We start from the raw sequence: 25,233 nt of genomic DNA on the forward strand, positions 1-25,233 counted from the left end.
ACTTTATTATCCGCAATGTTTTCCTATGAATTTTATTTATGATATTAAGTTATTTTGGATATATTTGAGTCGTTCGGAGTTTGTTTCATATGGGAAGGTCTATTTAGAGTATTGATTTAGCTTATTTGAGGTAAGTATCATGCCTAACTTTATGTGGGGGGAACTACCCCTTTAGGATTTGGGTTGATTGTATTATTTTAATTATGTAAAAGACATGTACGCGAGATGGTGAGTGCGTACTCGAACTTATACGTAGAAATTGACTGGATTAGACTCTTAGGCTTCTTATATGTATTTAATTGAAGTTGTCATTACATGTTCTACATTCCTTTGTTAAATTTATTCTTATATGCTTTAATTGAATTTGTCATATCATGTTCTATATCCCACTGTCAAATTTATTCTTACATACCTTATTTGAAGTTGCTAGCACATGTTCCATCTTTTATTTGCCAAGTTTATACTTACATGTTTTATTTGAAGTTGTTAGCACATGTTCCATTTTTTATTTGTCAAGTTTACTTTTACAAGCTTTATTTGAATTTGTTACCTTTTGTTGTCACGTTACCTCTTTCGTTATTGAATTATTCTTATTCAAAGTTGCCATTTCATGAAAATACCTTCATTATTGAGTTTATTCTTAAGCAATTAATTGAAGTGGAATAATTTTATTTGTCAAGTTTACTTTTACAAGCTTTATTTGAATTTGTTACCTTTTGTTGTCACGTTACCTCTTTCATTATTGAATTATTCTTATTCAAAGTTGCCATTCCATGAAAATACCTTCATTATTGAGTTTATTCTTAAGAAATTAATTGAAGTGGAAGTTATTGAAAGCCATTAACTAGTTTTAGTTGAAGTTATCGTTTAATAGAGTATTGTTCATTGTTGGGTTATTTTTTTCTGTTTTATTTTTTTGTTATTGAGATTCTTGTACACATCATGATTGAGCCATGGTCTATGTATGGTGGTGATATTGGTATTATTATTTTGGAAAGATTGTGGCCTATGGGCACTTATGGTACGAGTTGATATGTCATGTTGTTATGATGTTAGCACATGTGAAATTCGTTGTGTGGATTGATTAATGTTATGCGGAGCATAAGGGTGTCATTCCACTATTGTTGTCATGTGGAGCATAAGGGTGGAATCTCACTATTGGTGATTGTGTGGAGTGATACATATGGCTATTGTGTTTATTGTCTGGACGGAGCGATAAGGGTGGCTATTATACGGAGTGATACAGGTGACTATTGTAATTTATTGTGTGGGTGGAACGATAAGGGTGGCTATTATGATGTTGTTAATACAGAGAGATAAGGATGACTATGTCGGGGATGATATGTGTCGTTCTGGGGGCATAATGTTGATGATGTTCGTGTGATGGTATGATTTTCCTTGGGTGTGTCATGCACCTTACGTAACTTGTTGTGTTGTTTCCAAGGAGCTACTCGATATCTTTGATATTACTTGTTGATTCATATTGTAATAGTACACTTGCACATGCATACACCATAGCATGTTAGTATACCAGCTTAGAAGCATAAAACTTGGCATTCATTGAACATGCACATGTATTCTTGTATATTTGTTTTCACTGTAACATTGAACTTGTGACCACGTCGGGCGCATTGTGATTGTGAGCATGTGATCATGCCGGGCGGATTGAGATATAGGCACGTGAGTTGTTCGTGCGGTTGTGATTAATAATGTGGGCACTAGGTGCTATGAGCATATAATTTGTGGCTTGGGAACTCATGACATGTGATTTTGAGATGAGGAATCCCGGAGTAATGTTGTTGTGAGATTGTGTTAGAATGACTTGATTAGTTGGTTGTCATTTGTCAATCTAGTACTTAAATAGTGTTCAGATTACTTAACTGTTTATATCACATGTTTATTCCTTGTTGCCAATTATTGATTCTTGCTTCCTTTATTAGCTTTATACTTATATACTGCACAAATTTTATGACTAGTGAGTATCTTGACTTGTACCTCATCACTACTCCACCGAGGTTAGTCTTGATACTTACTGGGTACCGATCGTGGTGTACTCGTACTTTACTTTTGTACTTTTTTGTGCAGATCCAGGTATTGGAGATAACAGACTGAGTCGGGGTTAGCTTCTGAACCACGAGGATTCAAGGTAGAGCTGCTTGGTCGTCGTAGTCCGTTGGAGTCCTTTTCCTTTTTATTGCACTGTCAACTTGTTATCTGAACATTATTGTATTTTTAAATTTTGAGATATTTCTATGTATTCTTCTGGGGTTCGTGACTCTGGATTACCTAGTCTTGGGAGGTTGTTGTGATTATTGCAGCGTAGGCTTTTTTCACCTTTATTTCGGTATTTATATTAAACTCTGCTGTTAAAATATCATTGTTAAACTAGCTTAACTATTGTAAGTAATCGGCTTACCTAGTCTTAGAGACTAGGTGCCATCACGACGCCAATGGTGGATTTTGGATCGTGACATAACCCAACCCGCTAGGTAAGCTAAATAACATTAATTACAACTAAACTGAAAAATCAACAATGTACCAACGAGGAGAATGCCCCATTTGTTGAGCTTGACGTGGAGGAGTCACTTAGAGCTGAGACTTATTTGACGGCTTTCCTTGCATGTTGGTTTAGCCCAACAAGAGGATCAACTACATTTGTGCTAGTATCGTTAAAATTGCGACTTTGGTGGCTCATGGTGAGAAGTTTTTCTTGGTAGTTCTGATCCTTGCAAGTATTGGCCATGGCTTGAGAGAGATCTCCACTTCTCAAGATTTGGTCGGTTGGAAAGTACTTATTCCTATTCATTATGTATATGGATAGATAAGAGTTTGAGACCTCCTATCATGTTAAGGGTCCACAACAAGGTCCATAGGTGTGCAAGATTTCTGGCAAGAAGATGACCAAGAATTTGACTTTGGGCTAAAATATAAAAAATTGCAAAAAATGAGGTCTGTTAGTCCGAAATTGTAATTTTGAGCCACTTTGTAACAACACATAGATGCCACGTTTCAATGGAGGGGTAAAATGGTAATGGTTCAATTTTGAATAGTTCAGCGACAATTTTAGCCAACTAATTTCTGAACACGTGCGTTGCACGTATATCCATATCAATTAGTACAAATTTTATTAAAGTAAAATAGATAAAATTAAAAAATGTGTGTGATAGAAAACTTAAAAAGAAAGAATGTATGCTCAATTTGATTAATGATGAACTTATTAAGCCGATTTAATATACGAAAAAAGAAATAAGCTCAAATTAGTAACATGACATTTTTAAAAGGAAGAATATAAGCTCAAATTGATCAACGTCGAACCTATTCGACGGATATAATAATCTATCAAAGAAGGAATAAGGTTTCAATTCAATTATGAGAATGAGAATTGTTAACCTTAAAACATTATGAATACTTGGTATATTGTTTGTTGAAATTCACTTGAAATTGATTTATTTTTCTTCTTTTTGTCTAAAGTGAATTTATAAAGATGACTATAAAATGGAATAAGTTAATAATCATATGATTACATAAAAGGTTAAAACATTTGAAAATTCATAGGTAATAATTAGGTACGAAGATTTCTTCATCGAAATTTATCTTTTGGTAGGAAAATTCGCGAAAAAACTAATTACCAATGAATATTTTTGTATAGCCCCCATGAAAGTTTTCATGGATTTTGCACCTTTCTTGTAATGCTAAAAAAAAAAAGTTTAAGAGAGAAAAAGAAAGAAAGGGTGACTGTTCAACGCCATAAACATTCTGAATATTTGGTAATTTGACTATTGAAATTTTGCTCGGTGAATGACTTATTATTCTCCCATTTGTCTAAGATAATTCATAAAAATATCTGTAAAATGAAAGAATAAGGTGAAGTATTAAAATAAAGAACCATACCATTAATTTAGAATGCATAATAAACATTAATTAACACATTATTAGAATATTACTTCAAAAAAGAGCTTACTCAAGGTTATTATCGACTAAAATGTCAAGCCAATCACCAACTTTTTCCCTAAGAGCAATAGAGCATAATGACATATATATTCAGATGAAATATACCATATGTATAACTTTACGAAAAATTAATGAAATGCAAATTCATGCTAATAAGTGATGTATCCATGCATCTCAAAGAGTAACAAAACAAAGCTATAGACATCAAATCATATAATGAAAATAAAAAGACAAAAAAAGGAAAGAGAAAGAAAAAGAATTTGAATGATATTATAGTAATTAAATTATTTAATAAGGTTCAAACTTCAAAGAACCAACGGAAAAAATAGAAGAAAAGCAATAGAATGCACCACAAACAGATTAAATTTTTTGATGGAGACTCTTTCATGGGTTTCTCAAAACTTTCTTTTATAAATTAAATTATCCAAGAACTTTTACACAGAAGCATAACAAGGAAAAATATCGTTAAATATCTATATAATTAGCAAAACACTCATAGAAAGTAACTGAAAAAAATCAAATTATCTGATTTGGCACGTATTGCAGATGTTGAGTAAATATGCTAAGAAAAGAACTTCAAAACATTAAATTGGTATTCTAGAAGGTTGCAATAACTGTTGGAATATGAAAGAAATTCCAACGCCTTGAATAAGATGCAGTAAGTGAGTGTTGTAGCATGCAAAGTATGAATTGATTCTTATTTTATTTTAATTACATTATATTTTATTGAAAGGTAGATTTATTTTTTAGTGCCAAAAATTATAGAAATAGTATTAAATTGAAGGGTAAATTGGTAACTCAATTTTTAATGGGTAATTTAATAATTCAACTTTTAACTTTTTGGCTTTAGGATTGAGCTCCAAAGTCATTTTGAGTCCCAAAAATGTACTTACCTCCTAATAATACCTAAGCGACAAGACTCTCATTTTTATTTTTATATTTCTTTTATTTTTTTGGTTTCACCACTTATTTTTGGACTGACAAAACAGGAATGGCTACCAGCATCACATTTTCAGAAGCTTATATCGAGGCACCCATCTGAGAAAATTAGGTGTACCGAACTAAACTAGCAGAATACATGCATTAAACGTGCTGGCTAGGTTCTAGTTCAAATTAATTTGATTTCTAATAAGCTAAAGATAATAAGGATTTAGGTAGTTAAAAGTAGAGTACCTTTGGTACTGATTGAGAAATCAAAAAATGGAATCTTTGCTTATTGGGTCGTTTCAGAGACCATCCGTTCCACTTGCAGCAGAGTTCTCTCCACTCAAAACCAGTATGCACAGTACTAAAACTTGAATCCTTTTGCTGGGTTTTTAGCTAATTTATTTATTTATGTCTCCATTCTCATTTTTTACTCGGTTCTTGAATTTCTGGACTTTTTGAGTGTTTCAGCTTTGCATGATGTAGTATTCTTATATATTTTGCTTCTTAATTGGAAAATATGTTCATTCTTGAGTTTGTTTCTAAGTGCTGGACTCTAAGCTCTGGAAGTTCTTAGTTCCACATTGAGTGTTGAATTTCTTTTAATGTCTTTTAGTCTTCTTGATGATTTTGTGTGGTTGGAAATCTGTATTTTCTCGAAGCATGTAAAATTTGAATCTCTTTCCTGGCTCAATAGCTAATTAATTTGTCTATGTCTTCATTGCAATTTCTAATTAAGGACCTGCCCTTTGTGTGTTCATTAATTCCAGTAATTTTTTGGTGTTGCAACTTCAGATGGAGGTGGGTTTCTTGCAGTTTTCCTTTTATTTTTTTTAATGATGGTGGTGTCTGGGTTAGCTTGCGCGCACCTCGACTATTCCACCGGTACCTGCTACCTCCCGCTAGTACCAGGTAACTTTGCCCATCAAGGTTAGGCAGATGAGAAGAATTTACCTAGTGTTTTTGGCCTCCGCCGGGAAGAAATCACCTAGTTTTGCTTTTAATTTGATTATATGTTCAATCTTGAGTTCATTCTATGTGCTGGAGTCATAGCTCTGGCAGAAAAAGTGATAGTAAATCAAGAGAACAGTAATATGGTGCTGTTTTTTTGACAAGACAAGCAATGATGATAGTGGTTGCTGGGATGATACTGGGAAAAGACTTATGCTCTTGGATGATGCAATGTGCTTTTGTATATTGTTTCCACTGTATAGTGTTCACTTATGATTTGAAAAAGCTTGAATCTACGAAGTAGGAAATTTCTGTAATGTGTATGCAGTACCAAGTGGAGAAATAGATTGGATTCTGTTAATACCCTGAGATATGTTTCTCTCTATGCCTACGACATGGCGACATAATAGGTTCACGCACAATAGTACGAGTTTTGAAGTGTAAAGCATGGAAGAGACCAGGAAAGTGTGATTCCACTTCTATGAAGTTGCAAAGGCAGTATATGACGCAAGAGCTTGTTGGAGGCAGTGATGGAAGCATTATTCCCACTGATCGAAAACTTACAAAGAGGTTTTTGGTGCATGCATCCTCTGAACATCCTCTTGAATCTCAACCTTCAAAGAGTCCATGGAACTCAGTGCATGATGCAGTGGATGCTTTCTACAGGTTCTCGCGGCCCCATACCGTAATAGGAACAGTTAGGTCCACAACTCCTATATTGTTTTCATGTCATCTGATATGCCATACTATTTCGTTATCTATCTGTGTAAACTCCATCATTCATTTGTGTTTATTTATGTCATTATAATTCTTAACCACTTTTAATTTGTGGAGCCAGTAATGACTTGCCAAGAAATGAATTTTTTATTAATGCGTATTTGGACTTTGACTACTATGAATTTCATTAGATGTAGCTAGAGGAATAGGTTTTTAATTTCAGAAGGTGTCGAAAGATGTTAATTTCAGAGAATCTGCCTAATGGATAAAGCTTAAAATTTCATGGCATAATTACGCAAACACGCATGCGATCAAATATAGTTGTTTTTGAATTTTGATAATTTGAAAGTATTAGAACAGTGACTTACATTACTTTTCTCTGAGCAGGCATTGAGCATAATTTCAGTTTCTCTCCTTGCAGTTGAGAAGTTCTCTGATTTCTCTCCATTATTTTTTACCGGGATGTTAGAGGTGGGTAAAGGCCATTCTTAAGTCCAACGGACGATGTGATCTGGGATGACAAGAATTTTGATATCCACTATATTGTTGCAGGCCATTGTTGCTGCCCTATTCATGAATATTTACATAGTTGGTTTAAACCAGTTGTCTGATATCGAAATAGACAAGGTATTTTTATATTAAGTGTCCATGAATTTAATTTATGAATGCAGAACATGCAGGCTTCGGATATCAATATGAAGGCCTAATTCGAGAAGCCACATTTCATGTTTATGTTTTGTCATTTTATATTTGGGCTATGGAGGGAGCTGGGTACATGGGTTTATCTAGGCTAACACTAATTGTAATTCCTGGATTCATCTTTGGCAGCATATTGATACATGAGAAGCCATTTAGAACTCACTGAATACTGCTCTTTTTACTCAATGTTTATGAAGGTATTTGAGTATCTAGCTTGTCAACCAGTAGTTATACACTACCTAACACTCAAAAGTCTGTAATTGTTATACTACTGGAAAAAAGGCCCTACAGCAATTCTGCTTTAATCAATTGTCATTTCATTATAATCCTCACGCAGTATAAATTCTTTCCTGAATCTGTCCGTGATAAGGACGATTGCAGTTTATGTTTTTTTCTCCTAGGAAAAGTTCCTGGGAGTATATTTAGTTTTTCTTTCTTTGTTGATATAAAATTTTCCAGCAACTTTTTCTGCTTCTGCATGTGAAATTTTAATATGTTTTATTTTCCAGGTAAACAAGCCATATCTTCCATTGGCATCAGGGGAATACTCTTTGCAGACTGGAGTAATTATCGTGTTGTCTTTCGCCATTCTGGTGAGTTTAAAGATCTTTACTTAACCACCATGGAGAAAATTGTCGTCTCGAACTGCAAATAATATGTATTCTGGCTCTTATTTGCTGTCTTTCATATGTTTGGTAAACATTTATCTTCAGGATTCCCCAGCCTAATCTTCATGGAATTAGAAGAAAAGTTAGAAAGTAGTACGATGTAAGGGTTGGTGAATATTGCAATCCCTATTGTCCCTCAGAATCTTTTGGGGTTCGGGTACGGGATTCGCTGTTAAAGCAGTATCAGAATTTAAATATCCCGCTTAACATAATGGTCAAATGTTTGTTTTAGGCATGTAAGCTTCACGTTTTGTTCTATTGGTTTTACTTTTAGCTGTATGTTTATGTGCTTTACTGTCATAGAATACTTAAAAGCAGCATTTCTATCATTCTATTTGAAGTTTCTGAGAAGATAAGAAGTAAAATAGATTAAATGCAGAGTACTTTTTTGATGGACCTCATTTCTACCCTTTATTAGAATTGTAAAACTCGGAAAACTTCAGGTTTCTATTGTCATCTTGTGTTCCTCTTTTTCTGTTACGAAATCGTAAGTGATGAGTATAATTTTTGAGCCTAAAGGAAGAAGGGGTTCTAAATATGAAGCTTGAAGCTTATTCATGTATCTGCATTATTAGATATGTATCATCCTTAGTCACTGAGACCAAAGTATTGGTTGCAATGTGTGAAAATATAAAAATTTTAAAAAATATTGGTTGCTCAATTCTTGGGACTTGGGTAATTATTCTTCATTGGCTGATGTTATGCTACTGCTCTACAATCGTCTTATTTTAATTTCAGGAGTCATGGCATATCATGTGAACTTGCAAGAATTCTATTATTTTTCCAGTTTCTGTTTTCCAAAGCATTAAATTTCATCAAAGGATATTCCTGTACACATCCTGACTACAGAAATACCTCGTACTCCTCCTTTCCAGAGTTTTTGGCTTGGATGGATCGTTGGTTCCTGGCCTTTATTTTGGGCTCTATTCATCAGTTTTGTACTGGGAACGGCCTACTCAATCAATGTGAGTTGCATCTCATTGTGGCAGCTAATTACTGGTTTCCAAAATTATGAGTTTATTTATTCTCTCATATAGACTGTTCTTTTTAGAGTAGCTTGACATCATGAATACTCATTTTAATCTAAAAGGAAAAGAAAATATTGTTGCAGCATTTCTTTTTCTTCTGTTTCACTTTCGTTTTTCCTTGTCATGATTTTAGCAGGTAACTTAAGTTAGAAAGACCTTGCAATTATCTATGTTGCAGGTAAATTAAAAAGTTAAGAGTTGTTTTATGGCAGATAAAAGGCTCTAGTATATTCCATCTTAATGGTCAAAAGTTCTTTTCCACAGTAAGCAATTTTTTTAAACTTCCTACCATGGTTGACATCGAGTTGCGAGGAAGATGATTGTATTAAACTATACATAATGTAGCAGATTGGGTTGCCCACTTAACACCTTATTACGATCTGGTTCTATTGTATTATCCCACAAATAGGGGAAAAATAACACGATAGGAATGGTGGCATTTCCTATTATGCACTGTAGATATCCCGTATTACAATACCTTTCGTACGCCTTCATATTATTATCCACTTATTATCTTATTGACCTCCCGAACTGCTGATTAACAGTTCTCCTCTTTGAATTTGATTAGCATGTAATGGTTCCAAGAGCTTGTGTTTTCATGAGGGGTAAAGCTGGGCTTCTGGTATCAGTGACAAAATAAGTTTTCTGCTTGTTCTTAAGTCTTTGTATTTTTTTGCTTGGTGAACTTGTATAGTCCTATAGTTCTGTGATTGACCTTTCTTCCTTCTACATTTTTGGAGGGTCAATTTGATTGCCTTTGAAGTTTCATTTCACAGTAGTAATTTGGTCCTCACAGTCAGACTTGTATAACTGATAAATTCTTTACCTCTTAGTGATTCTTTAGCAGGTAAATTTGAAACCAGATAACTTGTCGAGAATTCTATAACTTCCACAAAGCTTTGGATAATGATCAGCTAAATATGCTCCTTGTCAAAGAAATGATCAGCTATGTTGTGGCCCTGATTCTGTAGGAAATAGTGCATCTCTATTATCTTGTTTATAGTCAAATAGAGAATATCTTTTCTCTTTAGTTTGCTTCCTGAGACTGAACACATAATGTGTATCTTTACTTCACATCCATTACTACTTTTTGTGAACGCATTTGATGATATAAACAAGTGACTGGGTCATCAGGCATCTGTTATATTTTTAATTAGTTCATCCGAGTCTGTCTTTACCAATAGAAAAAGTATCTTCTAGTTAATACTCCCTCTATCCCATTTTATATAACAGTACTTGACTGGACATGAAGTTTAAATGTTAATATAACTTCTACTATATTAGTAGTAGTGGAAGAAGCTAATAAAATAGTGGTTGAGTAGTTAGTCCGATAGAGGAAACATCACATTGACGTTTAAAATTTTAATCGTTTTAAGTAATGTTGAGAATTGTAGAACTGTTAAAGTAGTGGATGGTGTCAAATTATTTGGGACATTTCAAAACGAAAAGAATGTTATATAATCTTGGACAAAGGGAGTCAAATGTTACAGCATAATATCTCATGCAACCAGTTTATAGCAAAATTATTGTAGATTCTACCATCATATTTTACCTTCAAAGAGTGTTAGAAGATTCCTCCTGCATATTATTGCTTAGACTCTACAAGTATAATCCGGTCTCTCCTCTATAGTTTTGCTTTGAACTATTATATCAGATCTGTAGTTTTGTCACTTGTTTCATTAGCTGGTGCTGTATTGTTACAATCTGGTAAAAAGGGGAAAGCAATAATAAGGGAGAAAATTCATCTCCTCATCACCACATGTAATTACAATTGCTTTCCCAGAGTGCATGGCAGTAAGTGGGTTGCAATAAATGTTATATGTAAGAAATGAAGCTTAGGAGAGGGTGGTGAATTAGATGCTGTCCAGAGAGTTCTCTAACTTGGATAATCTCACTTCCATGGTATGAATGGCTGTAAGATCAGTAAATTGTGTATGATTTCTCAGGAAGTGTTTCTAATTGTTGCTTTTCAAAATGCTTCTACATTTTCAGCTGCCACTTTTGAGATGGAAGAGATTTGCCTTGGTTGCTGCAATGTGCATCTTTGCTGTACGAGCAGTGATAGTTCAGATAGCCTTTTATTTGCATATTCAGGTCTTTACTATTTCTATTTTTTACAGTTATCTTTTTGTTTTATCTTCAAAGAGAATGCATAGATTAAAGTGCTTACTGTACCATATGAAGAACTAAAATTTCAACTAGTATGGCTGTCAGAACATGCTTGATGTTATTGGTAAGGACCAAATACCTTGTATCTGTTATGTAATTGTTCGACTTCATTTAATAAAAAAAAGGAGGAAAAGAAAAGGATCCAGGTCATGTGAAAAACTTATATCTTTGTCGTTGGTATTGTTCTTAATCGTCAGATTTATAGCTGCTCAATATTAGCAATTTATAGTTATTAGTCTGTTATAGATATATATTTGCGTCAACTAATAACTAGATCAAATATGCTCAAGTCGTAGACTACCAGGATCGACTTTAACTTTATAGTGCTCTTCTCTCATTTGTTGATAAAAGTAATTTCAATTTTCAGACTTATGTGTACAGAAGACCAGCTGTCCTTTCAAGACCTTTGATATTTGCAACAGCATTCATGAGCTTTTTCTCCGTTGTTATAGCATTATTCAAGGTAAATATATGCTCTCTAAACCTGATTAGATAGAAGGTCGTTCTTGTTTTAATATCTATGAGAAAGAGACTTATTTTATATGACTTAAAGAAGAAAATAGCTGCTATGGATGACTGGATGTTCTTTGATTAGAAGAAACAAAGTGAGTCAAATTTGTTACTTTGCTTTCACAGTAAAAACTACATGGACAAATTCACTTCTCTCTCATGTATCCAACTAGTGTATAGCCAACTATATAGTGTGAACTGTTTGACCAAAAAATATGTATCTTGGTTCAAATAATTAAATTTATGTAATTAGGGGTTAAACTTAGTTAACAATAATATTTCTAGATAAAACTTTCAATGGTGCAATAATCAATAGATGAGTTCGGTCAAATAGCAATGACAACATGCAATAACTGTGCTAAAAAGCATGAGCAATAATGTGGCATTCAATAGCAATGAATATCAATAAATGGCATTTAAGTAAATAGGAGGAATGATTCACCCAATAAAGGATGAAATAGATGGTTGTTCCTCCTGATAATAATGAATGATAGACAAATCCTTGAATATTCGAGTTATTCTCGGATCTGATGGAAAAGTATGGAATAGTATAAGCAAGAATCTTAGTGAAAAGGTGGTGTTTGTATCTTAGTAAGAGAGAATCTTTTTGTCAAAGTGAGTTCTTACAAGTGAATATTACATGCCCCTATCATTACCTCTTTTATATTATATATATATATGAGACATGTTCTTAGGAAACTCTAATAGTACAAGTGCAGAGAATATCCACTAGAATATTCTCTTTTAATACCCTATACTGACAAACTAGCTGTTACAGCTCTCATCAACGATATTCAACCTCGACCTCGACCCTTGTTGTCATCTCGACTACGACTCTCGTCGACATCTCGACTACGGCTCATGTCGCCACTTCAGCCATGGACTTTGCTGCTTCTTGGCCCATCTCGACTAACGACGACTCGAGAATTCCTTTTTTAGTATTATCTTGCCTCAAATATTATAAGAGCGGATTTTGACCCATACATGAACCATGCAAAAAGATTTGTTTTAAAACTGCTGTTTTGAAAGAGTCAGGTAAAACTGTTAGGTACCTTAACCCATCCAAAACTCAAACAACACTAACCACCCTTGCATGAAGATTCTTGACACAAGTAAGAAATCAAAGTGAATGTATGTCTAGAACAGAGTTCTGAAATGGGAGCGCCATGTATAGCAAGATATGAGACAAGCGATAGTGATTGACATCTATCACTAATCCTAAGAAAATGAATGTGACACCTTGATCCACTCTTAAGACACAGCTGGAAGATAGAAGATTAATCCAAAGGTTTAAAAGTTATGATGGCCTTGAACAAGTAACAATTTTATGTGATCTTAGATGTACATCCATACATTTTGATAAATGCCACTTTCAGTAAATTTTCGCCAAAAGCTATGTAATCGTTGCTCAGAATTATACATTAAGTTTGTAAGGACTACTAGCCATAAACGATTTTCATCTTCATCTAGAAGCTTAATGCTAAGCTGCCAACTATTGATCTGTCCAAGCTTGAAAAACACTGACGTAAGTACATGTCAAATGTGGAGCAGGAGTATTACTCCTGCTAAAGTCATGACAACTTTGTCAGGTCACTGATCTTGAAGTCATGTCAAGCTATATTCTGGAGGTGATTTTACTGTGCATGATAATGTCAAACATGTGTTATGACAACCATATCTATAATTCCAACTTAGTATTTTCCAACACTAGGAGGTTTTTACTCACAAATGCCTTTCCAAGCTATTTAGAGTTCTATGCAATACAATTGTTAATGCCCAAGTAAGAATCCCCTATTCCTAGTTTGGTTCTATTAATTGAGATGAGATTAATTCCTTAATCCACCCAATTCCTTATACGTAAACTCGGTTCCACTTTTCCAAGTTAGAATTAAGTGTGATAGGTGTTAATCTAGTGTTTGCAACCACCAAATCATGCAAGAAAGCATGGAGCAATTAGATAACACAATATTTAATCAAAAACAAATTTATATTATTAACCCATAGTCATAACACCACTCCGGATTCACAAACCTAGCTAATGAGTTTAGCTAGACATGACAATAGAAGAAATAATCAAATTATCTTCAAATCCTGTCATTGATGCTAATGGAGAAGAAGATTGAGAAACTGTGATGTCACTCGTTAACCCTCAGGAAAACTCGTACAATATTCTTCTCTGTCAAAGTTACTCAAAAACGACCTAAAAAGTACTATTTATACTCGTTCGAAAAGCTGGACAAAATTATCCTCGTCGGGTCCTGCGTGGCCAAGTTGCGTGGCCCACGTAGGATGCGTGGCTCAGTGCTCTATTTCTTCAGCTCTCAGTGTGCGGCCAAGCTGCGTGGCCCATGCAGGATGCGTGGCCACTTCCAGAACTGTAACTTTCAGCCTCCAAGTTTTCCAACTGCGTGGGTGACTTGTGTGGGCCACACAAGATGGACTTTTGCTTCTTTAGTTTTCTTATTCAGTTTTGGCCCGAAGTTTATGTTTTCTTGCGGGTATTTGATGATTTTCAATCTCTTAGCTCTCACACAACTCCACGACCTGCAATTATATCATTCAAAACATAATTAATCCATTAATCACATCAGCATTAATCAGGGCATAACTCTATTAAAAGGCATAAGAGAAGTTAGGAAAAATACCAACTTATCACAAGTTAATAAATCGAAGCAAGAGAAACAATAGGTGATAATAGAAATCTAAGAATAAGAATATACGAGAATGATACTACAACTACAGGACTGAAAAGTGGTGACAATTGCAAGATAGTAGAAAGTAGTACGCTTGACTACCTCCTAGCCTTCTACCCTAATCCTCGACCTCCACATCTTTCTATCAAGGGTCATGTCCTCAGCAAGCTAAAGATGTGACATATCCTGCCTAATCACCTCTCCCTAATACTTCTTCAGCCTGCCTCTACCTCTCTTCAGCCCGCCTTTACTTCACTTCAGCCCACCATTGCCAGCCTCTCACACCTCCTTACTGGTGTATTTGTGCTTCTCCCTTTCACATGCGCAAACCATCTCAGCCTCGCTTCCCGCATCTTATCCATCACGAAGTCCATTCCTACCTTGTCTCAAATACTTTCATTCCTAATCAAATCTCTCCTCGTATGCCCACACATCCATCCAACCCTCCTCATCTCTACTGCTTTCATCTTCTGAACATGGAAGTTCTTGACTGGCTAATATTCCTCCCCATACAACATAGTCGGTCTAACGACCACTCCGTAGAACTTACCCTTAAGTTTTGGTGGTACATTAAATGTACCATCGAATGTTCCCCAATAAAAGGGGAAAGAGAAAAAAGTATATCATATGGAATCATCACATAGCAAAAGGTATTTCACAAGATCAGAAAAGATAAGATAGATATATAAAGCAAAATTCAAACAAAAGCATGGCGAAGAGTGGTGGATTGAAGGAAATTACAACCTTAAGCCATTTGAACCTCACCAAAATTATCCATTAAAATCCTATCTTTTCCCACTAAAATCCGAAGTATTTCGTATAAGACCACTATCTCTTGTCTTACCATGTCTTGACAAAACTTCCCACTATTCCATGTTTTTCCACTCTCTTGGTTTTCTTTTCCATAAAAATCCCAGTATCACATACCTTGTCCACTAGCTTTCCATAAAAAACATCTATCCCATGTCTTGTTCTCTAGCTCATGAAAAGATTTCACACTCTATCCTATGGTCCATTACCTAATATATCTCTATAATATAAGAGATTCCTCACTACTACTTTTCTAGCATTAAGTTTTTATGTGAAAATGCCCTTTATGTGTGATCGCAACTTGGATTGTGGAAAACAACTTGTCATGTATTTTAATTCCACTGTTATGTAAATTTACTAGTGTAAGTTGTAGGAGTTTTTCATTCCCTATATAACGGAGCTTCTATAATAGTTGGAAGATCATCTAGTAACTCTTGTAAAACTTGATTTGTATTAAAATGTGTTCTAGCTAAAATCTTTATTGTTTTCCTTCAAAATATTGGAGGCTGATCCTTATATGAGTGTAGAGTGTTAAATATTTATAGTAGATGTATTTATTATAGTGTATAAGTTTTTTGAGTTAAAAGTTAAGCCCAAGTTGGCAAGAGTGCCGTTGTGAGCTATGCAAGCCAATTCTTTGTAGTAGGACTTTTGCTTCTAAGATTTAAATTTAGTATAGCTACATAAATCCTTATCATTCAACAATTCCAGGTACTACACTCACCCAGGAAGGATTTATCAATTCCATAAGTCAAAAAATAGCTTTTGCATAGGAGTTATGTGGGGAAGTTTAAATCTTTGCTAATCAAAGAAAAGGGGAAGAAAACTGTTAAATACAAGAATGAGTGACTCCTAATACCTGTCATAATCAGGAGCTTGTAAACTCCACTATCATGGCATAGATTTTGTGTACAGCTTCACTGCAGCGCCTATATCCTCTACCAGCTTATTAACAATTTGGGTAAAAATCAAGAATCTACCTTGTCACGACCCAATTTAGGATCACGACCGGCACTTAGAAGAAAGTGCCCCCAAGTAAGCCTTATCGGTATTTTACAGAAAATCGGACAGAGTTTCCCCGGTTTTTGGACTATCCAAAAATTTTTCTGTCTCAAAATCAACAACCAAACATCCTAATATCAATCCAAACAACAATAACTTTATCAATAAACCAAAACAAGTCCCAACCATTAATAGTCCACCCACTAACAGCCAGAAATACTAATTTATCTCCAAATTCGATAAGAAAGTGCAATACTCAACATGAGTCTATAATAACGAAAGAATACTCATGACACTAAAAGAATGACTAGGGAGCGACTCTAAGAGTTCAAAGAAAAGACCATAACAATTAATTAAACTCCTTGCCCACGCGAACAAATACGGGGCTCACCAAGAACTATCAACCTGTACACTCTAACTAACGAAATCCTCGCCTGCGTCAACTGCTGTGTCTGTAAAAATAAATAGCGGGGAGTGAATCGCTAGCTCAGTGAGTAATAACACTTAACCACAACCGTTTTTAATTGGGGACAAGTCAGAAAACATGCTTGTATAATAATAATAATAATCAGAACTATCATAAAAATAAAATGCCCTCTCAAAAACGGTAAATATAATAAGTCTATTCATGTGCTTCCTGTAACAGAAATCAATTTAACAAATCGGTAATAAATTCGGTAAACACTGTCTCATAGCAAGTCTTTATGTTTGGGAGGTTTCCAAGAAAGGATCATGTAATCTGTATGTTACGACCCCAATTTCCTTCCGTAAGATGACGTGATGACACCTAATCTTTAAGACTAGGTAAGCCTAACACTTACTGAATAAATGGCAAAATTCAACCAACAACTATTAAATATGAAACAGAAATTTCTATACAAAGCCAACAATCCCAAAACCGGTAGTACAAGTCATAAGCTTTACTAAAATCTCTAAGTACAACTATTCCGGAATAGAAATAAACTGCACAAATAACTTCCGAAGGTGACTTCGAGGCCTGCGAACGCGACGGCAGGTATACCTTAAAGTTTCCACAGCAATATCTGATCCGCTATCTAACAATCCAGACTCCGAAGTACTTGAATCTGCACAAATTTGTGCAGAAGTGTAGTATGAGTACACCACGGTCGGTACCCCGTAAGTATCAAGACTAACCTCGGTGGAGTAGTGACGAGGTACAAGTCAAGACACTAACTAGACAAAGTAACATGTGTAGTATAGAAGTATAAAGCTAATAATGGAAGGCAGAAATCAATAAATGACGACAAAATCAACATGTGATATAAACAGTAAGGCAACAAGAACACCGACAAGTATCATTGAAACCAAATAAGGAACACAGAGGACAATCAATTAATCAAGTTGTGCTAACACAAGATTCACAACGAAATCACCCCGTGATACCTCATCTCATAGTCATACGTCACGGGTCTCAACCCACCATCATGTACTCACGGCACCTCGTGCCCACATCTCGAATCACAACCGTACGTACAACTCATATGCCAATATCTCAATCCGCCTGGCATGATCACAGGCTCACATTCACAATCCGCCCGGCATGGTCATAGGCTCACAATCACAATCCACCAGGCATGGTCGCAGGCTCACAATCACAATCCGCCCGGCATAGTTGCAGGCTCAATATGAACATGGAAACAGATAATACAAGAACACATGGGCCTGATCAATAAATGTCAAGTTTCATACTCCTGAGCTATTATAAGTGGCATGCTACGGTGTATGCTTGTGCGAGTGTACTACTGCAGCCCAAGTCAACAAGTAATATCAAAGACATCGAGTAGCTCATCGAAACAACAAAGCAAGTCACGTAAGGGGTATGACAAACACAAGGAAAAGCACACCATTACACGAAAATCATCAACACAATGTCTCCAAACCATCACACATCATCCCTGACATTGCCATCCTTATCTCTCCGATAGCCACCCGTATCACTCCGTGTAATAGCCACTCTTATCACTCCCCCTAACAATAACATTTTTCACCCTTATCTCTCTGATAGCCACCCGTATCACTCCGTACATTCAACAACGGTGAAATGTTACCTTTATACTTCGCATAACAACGGTGAAATGTCACCCTTATACTCCGCATAACAACGGTAAAATGCCACCCTTATACTCCCCATAACAACAACAGTGAAATGCATAACAACGGTGAAATACCACCCTTATACTCCGCATAACAACAAACAAAACCACACAACAATTCACAAATGCTAACATCACAACAACACGACGTATCAACTCGTAACACAAGTGCACATAGGCCACAACTTTTTTAAAGATCCAACAATATCAATATTTCCACAACAAATAGCCCACGGCTCAAACACAATGTGTATAAAATCTCAATAACAACGAGAATGGGAAAGTAACTCAACAAGGAACGACACCCACTTTTTACACAACTTCAATTAAAATCGATTAATGACTTTCGATAACCTCAATTCCAATTAATTGTTTAAGGATAAACTCAATAGTGAAAGTATTTCCATGAAATGGCAAACTCCGGCTCCTAGTGTATGAATCAGGCTGACATTGAAAGAGATGGCACGAACTAGTACTACGTCTAAATGCATGAGAATAACCCGGCAACAAAAGGGTTATCATGTACAACAACTTCAACTAAGAATAACTCCACAATAAAAGAAATCTTATAATGATAAAAGTGATAACAACTCAATATAAAACATATAAGAGCAAAATCGACAAGTAAAGAATGTGACATGTAACGACAACTTCAAATAAAACATGTGCTAATACATGACGAATAAAAGATACAACATATGCTAACAATTCCAAATGAATACATGAAAGAAGCCTAAGAGTCTAAACCGATCAATTTCCACATATAAGCCTGAGTATGTACTCGTCACCTCGCGTACACGGCTTTCACATGACACAAATAGCACAAACGACTCGAATCCTAAGGAGTAGTTCCCTCACACAAAGTTAGGCAAGATACTTACCTCAAAGAAGCTAAACTGATACTCTAAAATGACCTTCTCGTGTGAAACAATCTCCGAACGGCTCAAATCTAGCCAAAATAACTTAATATCATAAATAAAAACCATAGGAAACAATTCCGAGTGATAAAGCTTCGATCTTTAATGACAACTAAAAGTGAACCGAAAATTTACAAAATCCGAACACCCATTCAATTACGAGTTCAACCATATACTAATTTCATCCAATTCCGACTCCGAATCGATGTTCAAAACCCAATTATTCTCATTAGAAAAGTTTTTGATAAAACCCCCCAATCCACCAATCAAAACATGGATTAATTCAAAAATGAACTTCTATAATCATATTAAAATACAAAAATTATAGTTAGATATTGACCCCCATGAAAAGACGAGAAAAACGCCGCGAAAATCACCTCAATCGGAGCTCTAGAATTCAAGATATGCTCAAAATACCAAAAGAACGCGGTCTGATTTTTTTATACACAGGGATTTTCGCTTTTGCGACAAAAAAATTCTCACCTGCGCATTTCCAGCTGTCATTTCCGCTTTTGCGGACCATTTTTCACACCTGTGGGGTCGCAGATGCGGACCTAACTTCGCATCTGCGAAGCACCAACACCAGCTCTCTTCTCCGACACTAAAATGAGCATAACTTCGTCATATGATGTCCAAATTCGACGATTCTTTTTGCTATGGCTCCGTAATTACGATACAGATCTAATGCTTCAATCAAAGCAGAAATTGGAGCTCATTTGCTTAATGTGGTACCATTTATGCTTGAAGAAACGACGTCGAAACATAAAAAACGAGCGCAACACAACCCAAATCTATTCGAAACTCACCCGAGACCCTCGGGACCCCGTCCGAACATACCAATCAGTCCCAAAACATAACGCGGACTTGCTCGAGGCCTCAAATCACATCAAACAATATCGAAACTACGAATCACGCCTCAAATCGAACATAATGAACTTATGAACTTTCAACTTCTACAACTCGCGCCGAATCATGTCAAATCAACTCGGAATGACATCAAATTTTGCATGCAAGTTCTAAATGACACAACAAAGCTATACCAACTCCCGAAATTAAAATCCGGACCCGATATCAACAAAGTCAACTCCCGGTCAAACCTCTCAGCCTTCCAAACCTTAGCTTCCCAATTTTCGCCAAAATGCATCAAATCAACCTACGGACCTCCGAATCCAAATACGGACACACGCCTAGGTCCAAAATCATCATACGAAACTATTGGAATCATCAAAACACCATTCCGCAGTCAACTACACAAAAGTCAATCTCCGGTCAACTCTTGCCACTCAAGCTTTTAAAACAAGAATCATTCTTCCAAATCAATCCCGAATCATCCGAAAACCGAACCCGGTCACACATGCAAGTCATGATACACAAAACGAAGTTGCTTGAGACCTTAAGCCACCAAACAGAACGCTAATTCTCAAAACGACTGGCCGGGTCGTTACACTGTATCACTGTGTGGATCCTTCTTAAAAAATGAGTCAAATATAAGTGTAGGTCCCTACTCGAGGGAAAACTGTAACTGTATGCTAGTTCTACCTTCCCACTAGCGAGGGCTATAACTGTAATCGGTAATCTGTAAATACAAGGTGCACCAGGTCTAACGAACCCGTCGTTAGCTACGGGATCCTTCAAAGTCTCCTCTCATTTATACTTTTCTTTGTAAATAGTAAATATTCACATGAAAACATTTTCAAAATAGTACAGGGCATTTCAATTGTTATCAAATACAAGAACGAGGGACTCCTAATACCTGTCTTAATCAGGAGCTTGTAAACTCCACTATCATCTCATAGGTTTTGTGTACAGCTTCAGATCAGCACTGCAGCGCCTATATCCTCTACCAACTTATTAACAATATGGGTAAAAATCAAGAATCTACCTCCTCCAACAAAAGTAATCTGAGCTCAAGTTATTTAAAACTGGCAGAATCTCAAGGACATGACATCCTTGTATCGGGTTAATGGGATGAAAGTTGAAACTAATTAAAATTGTGGGAGCAATTCTTCCTTCGAACTACCTAGTATCTAGCGGTTAACTTGAAAACGATTTGTATTGCGTTGCTGTACATATTCAGCTTGATCACAAGTTGAGTCATCTGGTAATGCATGGAACTCTTGAGAACTGGCTAGAACACTGCATTAATGACATGCAGACATCAGCTACTTTCTTGGTTGAACTTATTATCCTTATTGGATACTCCCCTTTTGACAAAAGAGAGCTGCTTCCATCACTAAAGAACTGATTTCTGTCACAATGCTGAATATTATCTGTTTACCCTCAAAATCGGACAACAATTAAATTTGTAAGTGGTTTAAGGATACGCGGATTAATTTGATACAAAATGATAAATCGGATTAAAACGAACAAATAGAAATACTGTAAATTCAAACCACGCGGGGAAGATGTCTTCAGCCTTAGTGAGCTATTTGCCCTCGATCCGGGCTCACAATGGTCAATATTGATGAATGAAAGAAAAGCTTAGAATAACAGTGAAAATAATAGTATGTTGCTTTTGAATGCGTGTTACAACATGTTTAATGAATTATCATACCCCCTTTATATAGTAGGGGAATTCTACTCTAAGTATAACTCTATAAAAAGTAAAAAATCTTCTGTTTAATTGGTTGCTGGTTCTACATCGATACGTGCCGAGATCCACGCCGTGATATCCGGCCGGTCACGGATATTACGGCCTCCTGTTGGCCGCGCTTGATTACCCGGCGACGCCCTCCATAGTCCTTCAAGTTTTAGGTCGGTCTCGAATCATGACCCTGATATTATCGAGGGTAGATGGTCGGCCCCCGTACTCTGACTCGAGGATATCCTTGCTTCGATTCCGATCTTTCACAATCATATCTCGAGCTCGTTTTACCCTGTTGGAGGCCGGAGTGTATCATGAGTCCAGTATTTACCTGTACACATTATCCTTTTTTTTTCTTCCTTTTTTCGCTTTGGTTGTCTTGTTACTGCTTCTTCTTACACGGCTTCTCCATTGATGTATTTCTTTCCAATTATATTGTGACTATGCTTTTTCTAAGCCAAGGGTCTCTCAGAAATGGTCTCTCTACCTTCACAAGGTAGGGGTAAGGTCTGCGTACACACTACCCTCCCCAGAACCCACTTTTGAGATTACACTGACATTGTTGTTGTTGTTGTTGTTGCTGAATAATGTGGTGGTACTCAAAGAGATCATAAATGGAAAACTGAAATTTCTTTTTATAAGTATAGATCAAAGTAAGGCAAAAATGTAAAACACATAACAAATTTAAGAAACTAATTTCTCTCTAGCTTCATAGCCTGAAATGTGATCATTTATAGATATCTACAAAACATCGAAGCTACAGAAAGTCTTATCCAATTTTTACATGATACTGTAGGACATACCTGATATTGTTGGTGACAAGATTTTCGGAATTCAATCTTTTACTGTTCGCTTGGGTCAAGAGAAGGTAAGTACCAAAAGTATGGCCAAGGTCTTAAGGAATTTATTTTATTTTATTCTGAGTCCTTTTTACCTGACTATACTTATTACACTTTTTGGCAGGTCTTTTGGATTTGTATTTCTCTTCTCGAAATGGCTTATCTTGTTGCCATCGTAGTGGGTGCAACTTCTTCCAACATCTGGAGCAAATATTTTACTGTAATGCACCTTGAACTCGTATAATTGCTTAATAGAGAGATTGTTAGTTATCGAAAAAGAAATTTTGTAAGTAGGCAAATCGCTAAAGACAAGCTGTTAATGAAACAGTAATGACTCAATATACATAAAGACTTCCTACCTGCCAGCAAGATGGTACATCTGCTCTGCCTTCTGTGGCATATATTGCACAAAAGTCCAAATAAAAGAGTTAGCATACCCAAATTAGAAGTCATTTCATTCATCTGTCTGCATTTTCAATTCACTATCAAGAATTTTCAGCTTTTGGATTTTTAACTTTCAGAAAAAGCAGGGGAAAATAGATTATTAGTTGGGTTGAAAAGGAAAAGTTTCTCTCATTCTCAGCACATATTTATCGGCAATGGCTGAAGTCTGTTATTTCATTTGTTTACTTGAAAAAGAAATAAAGGTCTAGCAATTAATGACGATTATTTCTACATTTCTTCATTAAAAAAAGACGATTATTGCCAGATCCTTCCGACAGAATATAGTGAAATTTCACCCTTCTGTTCTTATTACATCATCACCACTCCATTTCTCTATTTCCGTCTTACCCCTTTCCAATATCCTGTGTGGGCATCTTCCCTTTTTGTTCTCCTGCCTTCGTGGAGTGTGGGTTGTAAACCTCGACACCATTTTCAAGGAGAGCAAAGAAAAGGTAGATCTAGTCTTTTCTCTGTTATAGCTTTTTCTTCCATTTTTTCCTCCATGCTGCTATTATTCCTAATTTCCACTTTACTACTTGCTTTCATTTTCTTAGCTCTGAATTTACATCTTCCAGATAACCTCAATAAGGCAGTGGATTGGGGCCTCAGTTCCTTGCTCCTGTTTTTGTCTGAGATATCAGAGTAGAAGTTATCACCAAAAATAATTTAATCAAAATAGGAAAATCAGAAAGTTTTTCAAAATTACTGAAGCAATAGTGAGATTTACCAACGTTTGATTACAATTTTATAGGTTTGTCTTGTTCAACATTTGACTTTCCAAATGACCTGCACTGACATGCATATGCTTATTTTGCGATGATCAGGTTGTTGGTCATGCTGCTTTGGCTCTTTTACTTTGGACTCGAGCCAAATCAATTGACTTCAGTAGAAAAGCGGCAATAACATCTTTTTACATGTTCATATGGAAGGTAAGACCTCTTCCAGCTTTGTGGATATTGCAACAAAGTCATGCAAAATGCATATTAGCTCAAAACTGTGGCAAATTCAGCATGTAAAGCAAGACAATAAAATCTTATCTAGCTGTATTGTTGCATATGCCAGATGTTTGGTTGTAAAACCAGTTTACCTTTGATTTGCCTGCACTTGCTCGAGTTTAATAAAAATATCAAACGCTAATCTCTCGTTGCAACATGCTTAAACACATGTGACAAGTACAAATATGTATGCACTTATTTAGTCGCTTGACTTGGTGTTTCACATGACATCCACCAGAGGATCCTGTGATTGAACTGCATATTAGTTTTTTGCAATTTTAATATGATAATTATATTCTTGTTCTATCTCTTTTACATTAAACTGAAGCTCGATATATTGTCATGTTGAGTTTTTGTAAATGTCGTAAATCGAAAATGATTTGGCGTTAATTACTAGTGTCATTAGTGTAGCTGGCTGTCAAATACCGACCTGCAGAGCCTTTCATATGACGTCTTATCCAAACTTGTTCTTGGGGAGTAATGCTAATTAGAACCATCTGATGCTGTTAGCCAAATGAAAATTTGGAGCAACATGAGGTGGTCAGAATTGTATAGTATTGGATATTGACCAGCCTTATTCTCAAGATCAAGTCTAGGTAATAACTAATAAGTAGTCTCCCCAATCTCGACCGAGGAAAGGGAAGAACATTTGCATTGATGGTGGAAAAGAAATTTGCTGCGGCAGCAAATATTTGTTTGTTTTAAACTTTGAAAGAGTTGTAACGTGTATCGAAGGGGAGACACTAGCAATAGATAGTGTCAAAGTAATTGTCATCATGCATAAAGAAAATAGCACATACTGTTAACATTAATAATGCATATATTGAACTACAATAGTGAAGAGTAGTTTGTCAATATCACTATAAGTTTAGGCTTGAAGTCTGCCTTCAGAGTTTTGCACCTTAATTTCAATCCTCAATGTGGCTTGAACCTTGGTCATTTAGTTCATCTTCGTTTGTGTATATTCGATACATTAACTTTTTCTTTTTCGGCTGGCAGCTTTTCTATGCAGAGTATTTGCTCATACCACTTGTGAGGTGAATAACTAAGAACATGAGTAATGCTGCCTTATTCTTCTGATGGATGATAATGTGGTAAATTATCTGGCAGCTTTGTCGAAATTATTCTAATTCTGGTTAATGTAACTCTAGCAACTAATTCTGCGCATTCCTGGAATACCATCGTTTTATTGCATTTTTATATTTCTTTTAAGAAGCA

The 25,233-nt window shown here is 35.8% G+C and overlaps 1 protein-coding gene across 2 annotated transcripts; it reads left to right on the forward strand.

Moving 5' to 3' along the window:
• The first annotated feature begins 4,921 nt into the window (after nucleotides 1-4,921).
• Nucleotides 4,922-25,233, forward strand: LOC104113048 (homogentisate phytyltransferase 1, chloroplastic). 2 transcript variants are annotated; one of them, XM_009623131.4, is made up of 12 exons: nucleotides 4,922-5,236; nucleotides 6,237-6,523; nucleotides 6,931-7,014; nucleotides 7,096-7,170; nucleotides 7,752-7,835; nucleotides 8,786-8,875; nucleotides 10,931-11,032; nucleotides 11,475-11,570; nucleotides 22,534-22,605; nucleotides 22,701-22,796; nucleotides 23,845-23,949; nucleotides 25,015-25,233. In XM_009623131.4, exons 1-12 carry the CDS (start codon nucleotides 5,152-5,154, stop codon nucleotides 25,054-25,056), a joined length of 1,218 nt encoding a protein of 405 aa, XP_009621426.1. In that variant the 5' UTR covers nucleotides 4,922-5,151; the 3' UTR covers nucleotides 25,057-25,233. The 2 variants fall into 2 exon arrangements, with proteins under 2 accessions (XP_009621426.1, XP_009621427.1); XM_009623132.4 differs by having other exon boundaries at nucleotides 4,926-5,227.

This window comes from Nicotiana tomentosiformis, chromosome 11 (assembly GCF_000390325.3).
Source record: "Nicotiana tomentosiformis chromosome 11, ASM39032v3, whole genome shotgun sequence".
Lineage (NCBI taxonomy): Eukaryota > Viridiplantae > Streptophyta > Magnoliopsida > Solanales > Solanaceae > Nicotiana > Nicotiana tomentosiformis.

Excerpts from the sequence above, each read along its gene's own strand:
- LOC104113048 (XM_009623131.4), top strand. The coding sequence starts at position 5,152 with ATGGAATCTTTGCTTATTGGGTCGTTTCAGAGACCATCCGTTCCACTT. Across the intron at positions 5,237-6,236 it reads ACTCAAAACCAGTATGCACA|GTTCACGCACAATAGTACGA; the intron begins GTACTAAAACTT and ends GCGACATAATAG. Across the intron at positions 6,524-6,930 it reads CCCATACCGTAATAGGAACA|GCATTGAGCATAATTTCAGT; the intron begins GTTAGGTCCACA and ends TTCTCTGAGCAG.